This window comes from Ictalurus punctatus, chromosome 17 (genome assembly GCF_001660625.3).
Source record: "Ictalurus punctatus breed USDA103 chromosome 17, Coco_2.0, whole genome shotgun sequence".
Taxonomy (NCBI): Eukaryota; Metazoa; Chordata; class Actinopteri; order Siluriformes; family Ictaluridae; genus Ictalurus; species Ictalurus punctatus.
Genome location: NC_030432.2, coordinates 17,290,920 through 17,307,824, shown reverse-complemented (window position 1 = coordinate 17,307,824; position 16,905 = coordinate 17,290,920). Strand labels below are relative to the sequence as shown.

The 16,905-nt window shown below is 36.6% G+C and overlaps 1 protein-coding gene across 2 annotated transcripts; it reads right to left on the bottom strand.

The window, feature by feature from the left end:
* Window positions 1–82: 82 nt before the first annotated feature.
* On the bottom strand, window positions 83–13,625 carry lsr (lipolysis stimulated lipoprotein receptor). 2 transcript variants are annotated; one of them, XM_017490916.3, is made up of 11 exons: window positions 13,384–13,625; window positions 11,268–11,594; window positions 9,169–9,288; window positions 8,793–8,849; window positions 4,142–4,288; window positions 3,620–3,814; window positions 2,904–2,960; window positions 2,447–2,575; window positions 1,839–2,106; window positions 1,247–1,703; window positions 83–1,014 (listed from the first exon to the last, which is right to left on the bottom strand). In XM_017490916.3, exons 1-11 carry the CDS (start codon window positions 13,424–13,426, stop codon window positions 979–981), a joined length of 1,836 nt encoding a protein of 611 aa, XP_017346405.1. In that variant the 5' UTR covers window positions 13,427–13,625; the 3' UTR covers window positions 83–978. The 2 variants fall into 2 exon arrangements, with proteins under 2 accessions (XP_017346405.1, XP_017346406.1); XM_017490917.3 differs by lacking the exon at window positions 8,793–8,849 and having other exon boundaries at window positions 13,384–13,624.
* Window positions 13,626–16,905: the final 3,280 nt, after the last annotated feature.

The window sequence follows — 16,905 nt, the reverse complement described above, 5'->3', positions numbered from 1 at the left end:
TTAAAATTGTTTGATTTCTCCATTAATCCCCTACTGCTTGGAGCTTTGTCACCTTTCCAAATTAATTAATAGAAACCAAACAACAGCATGTAATGATTTAATACATCTAAAGATCTGTGCAGAGTTCTTTTAGCTGTAGAACTGTAGGCCCATGTCACATTCAGCTACACAACACAAACTTGACATAGCTTTAAAAGAAAAATTGACACCACCTAGTGGTAGAAAAAAAATAAAATCTAAAGCAAGCTCATTTCCCTTTCAATAGTAACATCAAATTGTTTTTATATACAAAAGATTTATTGTAAAATGATTTATAAACCATTAACAAAATGTATCATGATTATGGTTAAAAATATCAGCATAACAAATTACAAGTGTATGAAAGCAATTTACATGTCTGGTTAATTCCGTTAAAAAAAACAAAATGCATGGTTAAAACAAAGACATTTTTAAAACTTACAACATTGTGAAGCGAGGTAACATCTTTTCTTTTGGAAACCATAAAACTAGCAATACAGGGAAATTATTACTGCCATACTGAAAATAACTTCAGTTGGGAAATCTCTTTACAGTAAATACAAAGATGTAAATTCATTTGAAATATAATTTGTACACATTTACAATTCAGTTTCTGAGCCATAAGATGCTAAGCTTGTTAAGTGTAATTACTGCCTAGTCTTAGTGTCACCTGGATATTTTAAGGAAAATATTCAATATCATAAAAACAGCTTTTTAAAAATGCATATTCATAATAAAACAAATAGTGATTATAGCTATACAACCATCACATACAAATTCATAAAACTACTAAATAACATTACATTAAGTCATGAGTCTCAGTCTCAAATAAATCGCATTCACACATGTACTTCCCCATTTAATCCAGAAATGAACATTCAGCAACTGACAACAAAAACCACAAACTTGCAAAATATAACAAACACACCAAGCTGACGTGTTGACTGCAATCACAATGTTTCACACCACCAGACTCTCACGACTCACAGCCCCATTCTATGGAAGAGAGACAATATCACATAAAATCACACAACCTGCTTTTTCAGAGCATAAAAAAAGATGACAATGTTCTTAGAAACCTTGAAATAATAAGGTTTTATCTGTCAAGCCTAAGATTTTAAGATGTTACTATAACTTTATTTGAAGATAGTGAGAATTACTACTGCCTGATTTTCTATAGCTCAGAAAGTAATCATCGTCTGTTGTTATACAAGTGGGAACTCCTCACCTTGCGGAGATTGCTTTTCTTGGACGATGCTAAGCTGTCTGTATCCTCTGTGTAGGATGGTGGAGGTGGGAAGCCGGCATTGTTGGCACGCCGTTGGTCAGGATTGCCTGCAGGCCTGCTGTGAGGGAGTGGTGGTGGCCCCCCATGTCCTCCCCTATAGCGGTCTGAGCGCTCACTGTCACTGTCAAGATGCTCGCGGCTCCGTGCCCGCTGCTGCTCACCCATCTTCTTCTTCTCCATTGCCTCCCGCAGGAAGCTGTCATCATATGCATCCCGGCCTCCACCTCCCCGCCTACGTTCCAGATCCATCAAGTCATCACGGCTACGACTGCGGCGGCCCTGGAGGCCAACTCCCCGAGGATCATCACGGAAGCGATCGACAGGAGAATAGTCACGATGTCTGTCATCTGGGACACGGTCATATCCACGACCACTTCTGCTCCATTCATCATCAGAACTGCAGGGAGATCGAAACATCTATATATCATCATCATCATCATCATCATCATAATAATAATAATAATGACAAATCCTACAAATGTATGATTATATTCATTCAGATTAGCTATAAGCGACTTGATATTTAGCTCACCCTCTTCTGCCTTCCCTAGGGGGATAATCACGGTCTCTGTAATGTCGGCCGATATCATCAAGGTTGTCCATGGAGCGTGCACGCCCATGGTTAGGACCACCTCCAACCCCTCTCCTGGGCTCATCTCTCCGCATATTCTGAGATACGCTGCTGATAGTGCTCATGTTCTCATCATCATACACTGTGTTCAGCTGGGGAGGCCTGGAGCGACCACGATTACGAGGGTCTCCACCATCATGCAGAGAACTGATCTCACTCATACCATCAACTGTGTGAAGGAGAGAGAGAGCGAGAAAGAAGAAAAAAAGAGCGGCAGTTGTAGGAGGAGGGAACGAGTGAGGCGATAAGTATTGATTGAAGGAGAGAGGTAGTGTGTAATTGTGTGAGAATGCGCGTGTGTGAAAAAGGAACGAGTATTTGGAAGAAAAAAAAAAATTAAGGTACAAAACAAAATTAGGATTCATTTCAGTTCCACCCCTAAAATGAACCTAGATACAAAGGGAATCTAGTGGAGATCTAATAAAGTTTCCCTCAGATTGGCCTTTTCTAAACAATGACCACCCAAATCTATGAAGTTCAGGATAGGAACCACGGCCAAGAGAACTCACGTCGACTATATGTGCCTGCGGCACCTGCAGGCTGACTGGGGTCCAGATTGGCCAGCTCTCGCTCCATATAGTACAGCAAACGTGTAGGATTCCCATCCTGATTAGCCTGGATACGGTATCCACTACGGGCTGAAAAACAAATACCATAAATATGTACGTAAGTACATGTAAGTACACGCATGTACGTAAAATAAAGTTTTAGATATCAAAACAATTAATAGTCAGAGGGGTTGAGCTAATTACAGACCCCTCTGAAAGTATTGGAGTGGCAAGGCCAAGTCTGTTGTTTTTGCTATACACTGAGGTAACTTGGGTTTGAGATCAAATGATGAACATGAGATGATGGATCAGAACTTCAACTTTCATTTCCTGATATTTACATGTAGATGTGTTACATAACTTGGAACATGGCAGACCACCTACTTTTTAGGTGACAAGAATTCAATTTTTAACTTACTCTGGCCCGCTCCGCCATCATGGTCATGCAGCAACGGTACCTGAGATCCCTGACCAACTACAATAGAAAGAACAAAGCAACAGTTAGAAGTCAAACCCATTACGTCAAACCTAAATGTATTTATTTTAGAGGGTTATTCAGATTAATTAGTGCTTTAACATCTGCTTTAAGTACAGCTGTTATTGAGCATATTTCCAATGTTAAAACACTAAGATACAATGTGTATCTGTCAGTACACAGTTAATATTGTGCAGAATACTGCACATCCTACCCACCCACCCTATACACCATATAGAATTAATAGAATACAGAGGTAGTAGTGCAGGGTATAAATTAAGATGGGGCGGCCATGGGTCAGATGGTAGAGCGGGTTGTCCACTAATTGTAGGGTTGGCGGTTCGATTCCCGGCCCACGTGACTCCACATACCGAAGTGTCCTTGGGCAAGACACTGAACCCCAAGTTGTTCTCGATGGCAAGTTAGCGCCTTGCATGGCAGCTCTGCTGCCACTGGTGTGTGTGTGTGTGAATGGGTGAATGAGACAGTGTAAGGCACTTTGGATAAAAGCGCTATACAAGTGTGCCATTTACCAAGATGAGTGAATTAAGTGAAAAAGAGGCCTTTTCTTATTATCAAAGTTGTCTCTATTTTTACTAATAATTTCACCTAAAGAAAAAAAAAAATCCTGTGCATAGAGGATTTGAGGGATTACCCACCTGAGCTGGCTGTGTCAAAGTCCCTTCCATAGCCATTAGAGGGAGGGGCGTTGACACCCTGAGGCATGGGCAGCATTGGGATGGGTGGTGATGGCCCTCCCACATACACAGGTTGTCCATACATACTAGGAGCGAACATACTGGCTGCATACTGGCTAGAAGCACCTGCCTTAACGGCTTTACCTGCTTCATACACTTTAAATGAAAAAACAGAGTTAGTATGTCCATTTATACTTCGAATTTGAGATTTGGTATTTTACCTACAGTATATGGCACACACACAATGCAATTCCTTAAAAAGTGATTATTCTAACCTAATATTACCATAACACAAGTTTAAAGCAATGTGAAGATTGCAGCAAAAGTTATTAAATTAATAAGACCATCTACAACATGAAATTATTCAATAAGAGAAATGTAAGTAATTTATGCTCATGTGATGCTTAATGTGTTGACTTTTGAGAGAACACAATAAGGAGAGAGACAGCAAGGATAAATAAATTCGGGTATAATTGTACTTACATGCCCTTGGGCAGCAGCAGCGTTCTGGGCAACATGGGCAGCTCACATAACAGCAACATGTGTGAGGGCAACACTGACACCAACAGATCCCAAAGAAGATCAGCAGCAAGAAGAAGCCAAGCACCACCAACACTACCAACAACCAATCTGACAGAGAGGACAGAGTAAACAAAGTTAAATTAAACTTAACAGTTACTGAGCCAGATTAAGTACTCAGATATAGGGATGGGAAAAATTATTTATTCTTTTGAATCATTCTTCACTGATGCACAAAACATTACAATAAAAACATTTACATAGGCTTATACATTTAACAGTTTTTTTTAAATAGTGCTTATTTTGATTAAAACAAAATACTACAGACCATGACCGTACAAATCATACAAAAATTTCATTAAAATTGAATTACGCAAAACATATACAAACGCATCTCAAAAAATTTGAATATAGTGCAAAAGTTATTTTTTCCGTAATTTAATTCAAAAAGTGGAACTTTCATATATTCTAGATTCATTACACAAAGTGAAATATTTCAAGCCTTTTTTAAATCTTGATTATGGCTTAAAGCTCAAGGAAATAAAAAAAATCCAGTATCTCAAAATATTAGAATAAAGTATTTATAATACAGAAATGTCAACCTTCTGAAAAGTACATTAATTTATGCACTCAATACTTGGTTGGGGCTCGTTTTGCACAAATTACTGCATCAATACAATGATAAGCCATAATAAATCAAGGCTAAAACCAAAAAAGGCTTGAAATATTTCACTATATGTGTAATGAATCTAGAATATATGAAAGTTCCACTCTTTAAAGTAAACTATGGGAAAAATGAGCTTTTCCACAAGCTGTTTTTTAATTTTTATTATTTTTTTTTTTTTAGACGCACCTGTAGTATTTAGTATATGAATGCACTAAATATAAATGTTCCTCTAATTTTAAATGTTTTCAGTTTCAGAACACATGCTTTGTGTACTATAATTAGAAGTGACAAATTAAAGCCCTGGGCAACATACTCTGAAAAGCAAAAAAAAAAAAAACCCACTAAATTTAATGCCATCAGTGCCAATGGGGATGCCTTGGCTGCCAACGAGTCTAGTCCTTCTTCTTACTAACTTGTATGCTTCAAATAGCTTGAAAAATTTTCTTCATTAAAATATTTTTTCAAGCTATTGTAGAAAACAATCAGATATTTGACCTGGACCCCTTTTAGAACAATTATAAAATCTAATCCGGTGCTCTACTATAATTCCATACATCAATATTCAACCACTTGTTCTTGAGATATTGCGTTAACAAGGATCTCGGATGGATGCGTGGACAGACAACCAGAAAACAATCTATCCACCACCCAGTGGTAGAGGCATAAAAACAAAACTAAGGATAAGGATTTACCAATGGTAGATTCATGCAATATACAGTGCCTTGCAATGGTATTTAACCATACTGGAATTTATCAGATCTTTTGGAATAGGAAAAAAAATAAATAAAACACGCACATTCTACATTTTAGTATTCAGTCCCTCCAGGATTTTGTGATCACAGAAATTAACACAAAATCAAGAAACTCCACAATATTCAGAGCTGCTTACAATCTTTCTAAATTACAGCAGGTTTACTTCTGATTTGGGCCAAGTGACCATCACAACATGCCTTCAGTCAAAGCCCTATCTGATTCACGCATATCGCAACAAGAGTATAGCGAAAAGGTCTCAACAAACATGACTCATGCAAAAATTTCATGCAATTGTAGATTTCCCTTACTTTATATAAAACAGCAAATTGCGTCGCAAATTTTGAAAAACGCTGCAGCAAAATCAAGCCCTTTGGGCAACAAATATGACAAAATATTCCAAGAACTCCTGTACAGACTGAGTATTTATTGTAAACTCATGTTCTTTTAGTGTTAATTTTCAAAATCCTGATGAAAGATACTGTCTTAATGAGAAGACAGTTGACTTATAATTGGCCTTCACCTGTGAAATATTAAATCAGCTACAATTATTTTCTGGACAAAAACCACCCCACTCGAACTGTTATTGAAGATTGACCGTGTCATTGAACAGTCAGTCTGAAGGAAATTATTAAAAATGAAGACTAAGGCATGGAAATTAAAGATAAGGTAATAGAATTTCATGACTTGGGAATAGGGTGTAAAATTATCTAAAAGGTTGGACATTTCCAGTAAGCACTGTTCGACCAATAGTGAGGAAGTCCAAGCTGCATCATGCCACCCACACACTAGCTAGGCAAGGCCCTCCCTCAAAACTTAATGCAAAAACAATACAGAGACTGGTGTGGGAAGTCACAGTGAGGCCAGTCACTCTGAAGGAGTTACAGAGTAAAGTGGCTGAGAGTGGAGAGAAGGAGCACCAGACAACCATTTCAAGAGCTCAGTATGATTGAGGATTATATGAAAGGGTGGTTATAAAAAAAAAAAAAAAAAAAAAAAAAAAAAAAAAAAAAAAAAAAAAATTTGTTTCTAATTGGTTAAAAAGAAACCACTGCTCAAGAAGAGCCATACAAAAGCATGAGAGAAATTGAGTTTCCAAGCATGTGTGGCAAAAATGTAAGCCATACTTAACACCTCCCTAGAGTGAAACACAGTGGTAGCAGCTTCATGCTCTGGGGACACTTCATTCTCAGAAACTGGGCTTCTTGTAAAAATTGAAGGCAGAATGACTGGAGCACAATATAAAGGGGATATTGATCACAGAACTTCAGTCTGCTCCAAACAAACAAACACCAAAGCGAGAGGAACTTCACCTTTCAGTGGGACAATAGTCCCAAACACAAGCCCAAAGCAATGCAGGAGTGATTAAAAACAAAAAGGTGAACATTCTACACAGGCCAAGTTAAAGTTCAGATGAGAATCTGTAACACTGATTGAAAACTGATGTCAACAAACATCCAACCAACCTGAACAACCTAGAGCAAATCTGCCAGGAAGAATGGGTGAAAATCACTCCCAAACAAAGCTGGTAGGAACTTAACGAAACAAACAGACATAAAGCTGTGATTGCATCATTAGGTGCTTCTACCAAGTGCTAGTTTGAAGTGGTTGATTTTTTAAAAATATTTTTAAAATATATATATATAAAAAAATTTATAATAATAATAATAATAATAATAATAATAAACAAATAAAAAAATAAACTTTGAAAATGTACTTTTTTCAGATCATATTGGTTTGCAATAAAAATACTGGCAGGAACAATCTGTGTGTAAGTGTCATTTGTAATCCACACAAATCTGACAACTACTTTGGCAAGGCACTGTACATACTCAACTACAAATTAATGATCTATTCTTCCTGAACAGGACTGCATGGGCATGTCAGCTCACAGAATGACTGACAGTGGCGTCTTCCCTCTAACGTAAAGAACTTCATGACAGTGGAAGAACTTCAAATATATATAAATAAATCCACGGGCCTTCTCAGCACAGATGTATTTAATTAACATAATCCAACTACTCAAATATAAGGCTTGTTATTTATTTGGCTCAACATCATTGAGGCCATTTTTTATTACTCAGATTTGTATTAAAATTAGATTAAGAGTAATGTTAATTACAGGCCCTCATAACTCTCCAAACTGAAAATTTTAATTTAAAAAAAAAAAAAAGAAAGAAAAAAAAGAAAAGGGAGAGTTGAGAGAATAAATAAATAAATAAATAAATAAATAAATGAATAAATAAATAGCCAAGCACTTTGAGAACCATGTCCATAGATTACCTGCAACTACTCAGAGCACCTTTTCTACATCAACTGACAAGGCTCACTTACCCCAGAATTTAATGTAAACACATGCTTCAATAAGTGGCTTGGAAGTTTAGTCCTTAAATACATAAATATATTAAAACATTTGAATAGCATTGGGACAGTGAAGTTAATTCTGAGGCCATAACGGAAATGCATTATGCACTCTGATTTTCATGATGGGAAACCATTCAACCAGACTGGAACTCAAATAAGGATGAATCAAGACAAAGAATCATTTTATAGTTTGGGAAGCCTCATTCAAATCATACAGTGTCTAGACCAGATCCTGCCAAGACAGAAAAATAAAGGAAGCTTGTGCCCCACCAATGACATATACTTGGGGTAAGAACATGTCAAAAACACTGCTGGCATCCTTTCTTTAATGAAAAAAGGAAGCCGTGTCCATTTTCATTGTAGTGAACAGAGTACACCACAAGGCAACGCAAGAGATCATGACATTTAAATACACAAAAAAATTTTAAACAAGTGAGAGAAGAAAAGAAACCAGCTTGACAAGTCTGTCTCACATCAGTTGTTCTGCCACCGAAATCATAACAACCATTTCAATCGCACGAAACATGCACACATTAACGACAGACTCAAGCCTGAACATTTACTAACCCAGTCCCTGAGGTTATATAGCTTCTATGGCAAACTGAGCTGTTTCCTTGAGTTTAAGAGCATGCTCCGTCCTTCGTACAGACCAATTCTGCCTTCTGAAACTTTCATCATCCACTAAGCAGACTTTGTATCCAATTTGCAGATTCTTGAGAAACTCAATGACCTTCAGCTCATTTTATTTCACAACAAAGTAGCTTCCCTGGTGAAGAAGGTAAAAGTGCATAACACAAGTGGGCTCCTAGGACTACAGAGGTGCACTTAGTGTACCTTCCATGATCAGTAAGTCAATGCCAGGCAGCAGGTCTGTAGTATTTGACTTTCTCTCTGTGAAAGAAGGAGGACAAAGCCATGATTTAAAAAGGTTTTGCTGCAACTATCCAAGCAGAAAAGTTCTCTCCTCTTAAAATGCTCTACTCTAAAACTCAACCATGCAACTGCTCAATGCCAAGTAGTATGAAAAGCTCCACAGAAGTAAAAAATTGCACGACTTCATCTCCTCTACAAATGTTCTAAAACACCCAACTACTCATCAAAGGAAAGAAAAAAAAAAAAAAACTAACATAGGTGGCAAAACAATTACAGCCTTAGGTTTGGGTTTGTGTGCAGATATTAAATAAAGTATCAATAATTCGATGAATCTTACCCAAAACTATGAGTTCAGTATAGTCCTCCCCATTTCCTGAGAGGTCCTGGGATGAAGCAACACTGCACACATACACACCACTATCACCCCATGCAGTCTGATCAATGTTGAGGTCGGCATCTGAGAGAAAGAAAGCCATACATGAACATATCTGACATTCAATACTTCAGTAACATTTATTACTTACCGTTATTTTCCTCTAAAGTTACCCCTAACAGCTATTACTGAACCACACTGAGTTATATTACCTTTTTTCTTAATACATTAATTATGTAGGCTTTACGCATTTACGGTGCAGTGAATTTGCCTCATCCTGATTTTTCTCAGTTTTTGAGCGTCATACTAAATAGTTTTAGATCTTCAAACGAAATGAAGCATAAAAAAAATGCAACCCGAGTAAACACAATACAATATTTATTTATTTTAACTGAAGCAAAAAGGGTTATCCAACACCTATCACCAATGTGAAAAAGTAATTTCCCCCTTACACTTAAAATTTGGTTGCACCAACTTTAGTAGCAATAACTGCAACCAAACGCTTTTGATAACTGGGAGATATTTCAATTACTTCGAGGACTAGAACTTACTCCTGTGCTTTGGATCATTGTCTTGCTGCATAATCCAGTTGCGTTTGAGTTTCAACTTACAGACTGAAGACCAGACATTCTCCTTTAGGATTTTCTGGTAGAGAGCAGAATTCATATTTCCCTCAGTTATTGCAAGTTGCCCAGGCCCTGATAGATCAAAGCATCCCCACACCATCACACTCCCACCACCTTGCTTGAACGTAGGTATGATATTCTTTTGGTGGAATTCTGTGTTTGGTTTACACCAGATGTAAGAGGTGCCTGTAGGTCTTTTGATGTTCTTGGCTCTTTTGTGACTTGCTAGATGAGTAGTTACTGTGCTCTTGGAGGAATTTCGGAAGGTTAGTCACTTCTGGGAAGCTTTAGAACTGAGATTTTTCCATTTGGAGATAATTGCTCTCACTGTGGTTCTTTGGAGTCCCAGAGCCTTTGAAATAGCTTTGTAACCCCTCCCAGACTTCTGTATTTCAATGACCTTCTTCCTCATCATTTCTAGAATTTTGTTTAATTTTGGCATAGTGTGTTACTGGGTAAGACCTTTTAACCAACTTCATGCTGTTGAAAAAGTTCTATTTAAGTGTTGACTTGATTGAACAGGGTTTGCAGTAATCAGTCCGGACTGCGTCTAGTCCAGCTGAACCCCATTATGAATGCAGTTTCATATATTTGGGGAATTAGTAACTATGTGGGCAAATACATTTTCACACAGGCCCAATTTGTATTGGATAACTTTTTTGCTTCAGAAAATAAACATTTAAAAACTTTATTTTGTGTTTACTCATGTTGCCTTTGTTTTAATAGCATGAGATATACTGTACACAAAAACATAAGAAATCACAGCACCGTAAGTGTGCCACCAGGTTGCATTTTCTTCAACTCCCCATAAAGTTCCTTGAACCGCGCAGCATTATTCAATTTGTTGACATAATTTCCACTGAAAAAGGGAGTCAGGGGGGGAAATATCTAACTCCTCCCACTTTTTAAACAGTCATTAGCGTTTAGCTTACCTCACAGCCCGGGCTAAGCCATACTTGACAATCAAAGCTGTGAGCTGGCACAAATAGCACCTTCTTCAAAAGTTCATACTTAACCAACTTACAGTTTTAAAGCTAAATAAAACATGCACGTTCAAACAGCCAAAGACATTTTAACGACCCATGCTTGCTGATATGATTTCTCTTGCTCAACAACAGCAACTTAAGCAAGGTTATTTTAATAAAGTTTGGGGGCGGGACACTTCAGATTCTAGAGAGCATTTGATTTATTTTTTTTAATACAGATATCTTCTAATGCGAATTTGGTCATTGTTTTGGAGCACACTAGCTTAAAGATAACATTACGGCTAACCTATTGATACCAAAAGACACAAAACTTAAGTTTTGATTTCATGGGGACTTTAATTTCCAAACCTGTGCATTTGTAAACTAAAGTGTTTCCCCATTACAGTGACAATGGCTCTTGTAGAAAAAGGTACATCCTCTGAAGCCCCATATCAAAATCATTGTCTCTTACTGTTAATGATGCTGATCTTGCGGCCCTGGTATTGGTTTCCCAGCGTGACTGCAGTCTGTTTAGAAGCCACAATACGCACAGTCCTTGAACTGTCTGAGCATTCGATGTTTGGGTTGTAGTTGGGGTTGGACTGGGCCAACGTGTTATCCGCACTGCTTGGGTTCAGGGCAGCTTGGATCGGATCTCTGCAGAAGGACTTGTACTTCCAGGTGATAAGGGGGGGTACTGTGGATGTAGTAGTGAAATCACACCTGAGGGTGACCGGCTGGAAGAGGATGACCACATAGCGTTTCACTGGGCAGACGACATTGACCCCCGTGGTGAAGCCTGTAAGAAAAGAGAAGGTTAGTCTGTGGTAGTCCACTGAGCAAGGCAAATCCTGTAGTACAACCATAATATTGTCAGAATTTTTTTTTGTCCTGTTAAACTAATCTGTTATGGTCTCAATGTTGCAATCATAGGATTACGTGTCTAAGCACCCATTATCATTCTTACAGAACAATTATTCTGCATGATACCACAACTGAATTATTTCAGGAAACAAAAAAGTGTGGCTGCTGCAATCATAAAACAAACACTCAGGTGTAGGATGCTCCCATGGTACAGCAGGGAACTTTAAGGCAGAGTACAGTAGAGAATATAAATGTGAAACAACCAAGAACTTCTGGGAGCATACAACTAGCCAATTTAGTTTTATCTCGATCAAGAATATTACTGGCTACACTAAGGTTAAGTTCCTTTACTTTGAGTACACATTAGTAAGATTAAGGTGATCACTGAAATATTGCTAAACGAAGAGAATTTATGATAAGCCCATTTATTAAGGACAGTTTCAAAGCAAGCTTTATGTATATACTGCTCTTACACTACACCTCAAAAACAATACTACTAAATTAACTTTTATATACAGATTTACATTATAGATGTTGTCGACAAGTGATTTTGGATACATTTTAAGCTAAATTGACAGGTACCATTGTGATAAATTGGAGTGATTCTACCCATTTTATTCCACTAATGACAATTATTTAGCAGCACTTTCCAGCTAAGTGATCGTGTACAAATAGTAGCTCTCTCATATTAATGAGCACATCAACGTATAAAAGCAGTTTGTAACCTATCCGTAGCTTCCTAGAAAACAAACTAACTTTTGTCAAATAACATGTAATCAATCAGTACAAAGAAGTATTAAGTGAACCGTAAAGACAAAAAACCCCTTCAGGTGCTGCACTACAGCCCTTAGACAGACAAATCTGCATATTCATTAGAACAAAAGCAGCTTTTCTTTTAAAGGCATGATACCTTCCTGAATGGATACACAAGTAAGTGTTTGTAATCAATTTACTGTTTTAGCCTTGCAGAATGACTTCTTGGAGCATAAAGGTCTTTTAAAAGTATGACACAGTGGCAACAAAAGTAGTACTTTGGAGATTTCCTGAAAGGTCGTGGTAACTGAAACTAGCAACTATGACTCACAGACTTATGCCAGAAACCACTGAATGGGTCATAAAGTAACCCGCTCTGACACAATCTCATTTTAGGGGTTGGAATGTACATATTTTTCAACATACATTAAATCACAGACTTTTAAAACCACTTTCAGCTGTAATATAACTTTAATTGCATATTTGGCAAATATAATAATATAATATAGCCCATCTGAGCATGTTTCTTTCTTTTTTTTATTATACTGTGGCTGTAAGGAAATGTTATGGAATCATGTAAGGCCTATAAAAACAAAACACAGTAATTACCATATGGCCTATAATATCAAATGTAGAATAAATAGCAAACCAAAACTCTTAAGCTTTAAAGAGAGAGAGAGAGAGAGAGAGAGAGAGAGAGAGAGAGAGAGAGAGAGAGAGCGCAAGTTAATACATATCTGCTTGAACAGGTACAAAACAATATGTTATTAGTACTAGACTGAATAAACAATGTGTGCTTGTCTTAGGCCTAAACTCACTGCATGCCACAGTGTCAAAATAACTTCGTCAGTTGGCTAAAGAGTTTTTTTTTTAACTGTATTAAAAGAATAAAAGGGAGAAACAAGAAAGGGAAAGGAAAAAAAACAGAAATATGCATGTGGAGAGAAGTTGAAGATTGTGAACACCCGTACCTGTTACCGTGAAGATGATAAGGATCACAAATAACAGGCGCATTTTTGGAATACGCTCTTCTAAAGCAGGCTAATGGGGGAAAAGACTTAAAACTGACTTGAAAATACTTCTTTAAAAAAAACTCGTCCAAAAAACTTGTAAACTCGTAAATCCGAATTCTTGACTGCACTTATTTCCCCTCACACAGGTGAATCCTCCATTTTGTGCGCGCGGCGCTGTGTAGGTGTGAGGCTGCAATCCGAAACTGGACAGGTGAAGGAGAAGGAGGACTGTACCAAAACCGCCTTTTATCGAAACTCACAGGGGTTTCCTTAAAAACATGTCATATATATCTCTGAATTAGTGTCATGTAGGACGCGCTATTGTTGTATAACGTCTTTAAGAGATATAAATAGTTTGCTTCTCCGTTTGTTTTTGGCGTAAATTTAGTGCGTAGTTATGTTTTTATCGTCGAGTGGCTACGCCCGGTGTTCCTCAAAATGCGTGACACATGGTTTGATCCTGGTACACAAACATGAAGATTAATAATTGCTTAAAAAGTACAAGAAGTGAGCGAAACTTGTAAAGGCTGCGTCTAAGCCTCCTTGTATACTATCTGAACTAAACAGGCAAAAAGTAGTAGTAACTTATTTTGACAGTATGCGATATTATAAGACGGTTATATTTGGGGATTTTTTGTCCACTAAAGCTTGCGTGGGTTAGTTTGCGCGACATGACCTTTTCCCCTCGTATCAGTCATGGTAAAAATGTAGGATATAATATTAGTTCAGCCTCGATAACCTGTATTTAGACATACTTAGCCTAATGTAAATAATGTAATGGTAACCTTATAAGATAGTGGCTTTCACAAAAAAAAATGTTTTGCAGTGTTATATTTTATTAAAATAATAATAATAATAAAAATAGGCACGATAGACAAATGTATAACACTTTTGTTTATTGCAGCCATAAAGCTTGATTTTTTGCCTATTTAATTCTCCACCCACAGAACCCAGAACTTTACCTAGTTGTATATCCAGCTTCACATTACTTAGGGGAGAGCAGGATAGGTTGGCAGAGTATAAACTTATGGGTCAGTATAAGGAGCTCTCACAAAGATGTAGCTAACATAAAAATGGTCAATATTGATCCATTTTGTCAAGAGTTCTGAACGTTGCAATATACACTACCAGTCAAAAGTTTGGAGACACTTGACTGAAATGTTTCTCATGATCTTAAAAATCTTTTGATCTGAAGGTGTATGATTAAATATTTGAAATCAGGGTTGTAGACAAAAATATAATTGTGCCAACATGTTCATGTCTTTCATTAGAACACTAACATTTTATTTACAAAAATATATTTATTTAAATGGATGACTTGGAGCGAAATATTCTGCAAAGCAGCCAATAAGTGTCCAGCGTAGGTGGAAACTCCTTTAATACTGTTTAAAAAAGCATCTCTGGGGGATTCCTGAAGAAACTAGTGGAGAAAATGCCAAGAATGCATTTCTGGAAAATCTAGGCAAAAAGGGTGACTAAAATACTAAATTATTTTGATTTATTCTGTTTATTATTATTATTATTATTATTATTATTATTATTATTATTATTATTATTATTTATCACAACATAATTCCCATAGCTCCATTTGTGTTATTCAAGAGTTTTGATGACATTATTATAATTAAAAAATGTGTGTGTGGGGGGGGGGGGGTGTCTAAACTTTTGACTGTTAGTGTGCATGGTGTCCAAAAATTAACTTTATATAATTTTACGAAATTAAACATATACTATCACACATACAGTACTGTGCGTGTCTTAGGCAACCTATTTTTATTTTTTAGTACAAAATTTGTTATTTTTTGCCTTATACATTATTGAGTCAGTACAAAAACATTTTAGATTTCCAAACATTAGGTATCCAGAACAAAATTAAATGTTTGTATGCCATTAAAGAAAGGAACATATTACATGGACACTTTTCAGACAAAAAACACAATGAAGGCTGCTGGGATTTGCTGCAAAAATAAGAAATTAGTGCAACAGTCAAAGTCTCCAGAAGAACCGTGGCTGGTTCTGCAAGATGCTCAATAAGACTTACATTTCCTTATAAAACTGCCCTAATTGTACTGGAGACTACTAATTTTTTTATTATTTTTTTTTTAAGCAAAGCGTTGTCATACCAAATATTGACTTTGTTTCATTTATTACTGTTTACTGCTCTTTATAGTATTTTTTCATGTAGAAACATTTAATTTAATTAATTTTGAAGGTATCTTTGCTCTACGAGGTTTTTTTTTTCTTAAAGTAACAAGGTTACACACATGAAATATGATGTGCAAATTATCCAGGCGATAATTCAAAGGTTGCCATGTACACTGCAATATATCCACATCAAAGCTATCAAAATCAACAACAGCTGTGATTCTTGCCTTCAGATCGTGAAATGAAGTTGAGAAAACATGTCAAAACTGAAGTGTTCAGAAGAATTTAAATTCATTAATACAGTGGTTTTCAAAGTGGTGGCCGCGGCCTCCTTGGGGGCCGCCAGGGGGCGCTCAGGGGGCCTCAACAATTTGGTGTGAAAAATAAATTCTCACTCTCAGACAACCACACACACACACACACACACACACACACACACACACACACACACACACACAATCAATTCCTAATATAATGTAATGTAAAGATGTAAGATGCAGTTATTAATATATATAAAAAAGGGGGATATATTCAGAAGTCTGTATTTTTAATGTGTTTTAAAGACATCTTGCAAAAGGGGGACTGCGGTCAAATGTTAATGCCTTTTGGAGGGCCTTGCCCTGGAAAAGTTTGGGAACCCCTGCATTAATATTCTAAACAATGTAAAGCAAGAATAGTTTTAATGTCAGCCCAGTCAAAATGACCCGAAAAAAAGACTAGAAAAAAGCCACTTATAACTCTTATACCACAGCAAATTGTTACGGTTATTTTTATTTATTTATTGATGAACAACAGAATTTGACACAACTGTGGTATAAAAGAGATTAGGGCTGCAACTAACGATTATTTTCATAATCGATTAACTGGCCGATTATTTTTTCGATTAATCGGATGGGTGGGCAAACTTTCAGTATTTTTTAATTTATTTAAAATAAAATCCACAAACTGAGTGCTACAAATATAAACTTCAGACTAAAACTTTACACAACTGTTGTCCAATTATATAAGACTGAAAAGAACCCAATACACATAGACACAAACCAGAATATATTATTCATTTAGGACTGTAGTTTAATTAAGTACTTTTTGTGCATCCATAAAAAAAAAAAATATATATATATATATATATATATATATATATATATATATATATATATATATATATATATATATATATATATATTGAGCTGAAAGAGGGGGGTTTCAGGATCCTTTAATGGGAATGTACGAACAAATGTGAGCGAGCTATCCTCCTAACCATCATGCTATAAAGTGTATGTGTCTTCTTCGGGATCTATTTCCGCTCGTGGAGCAAAAATGAACAGAACTTTTGGC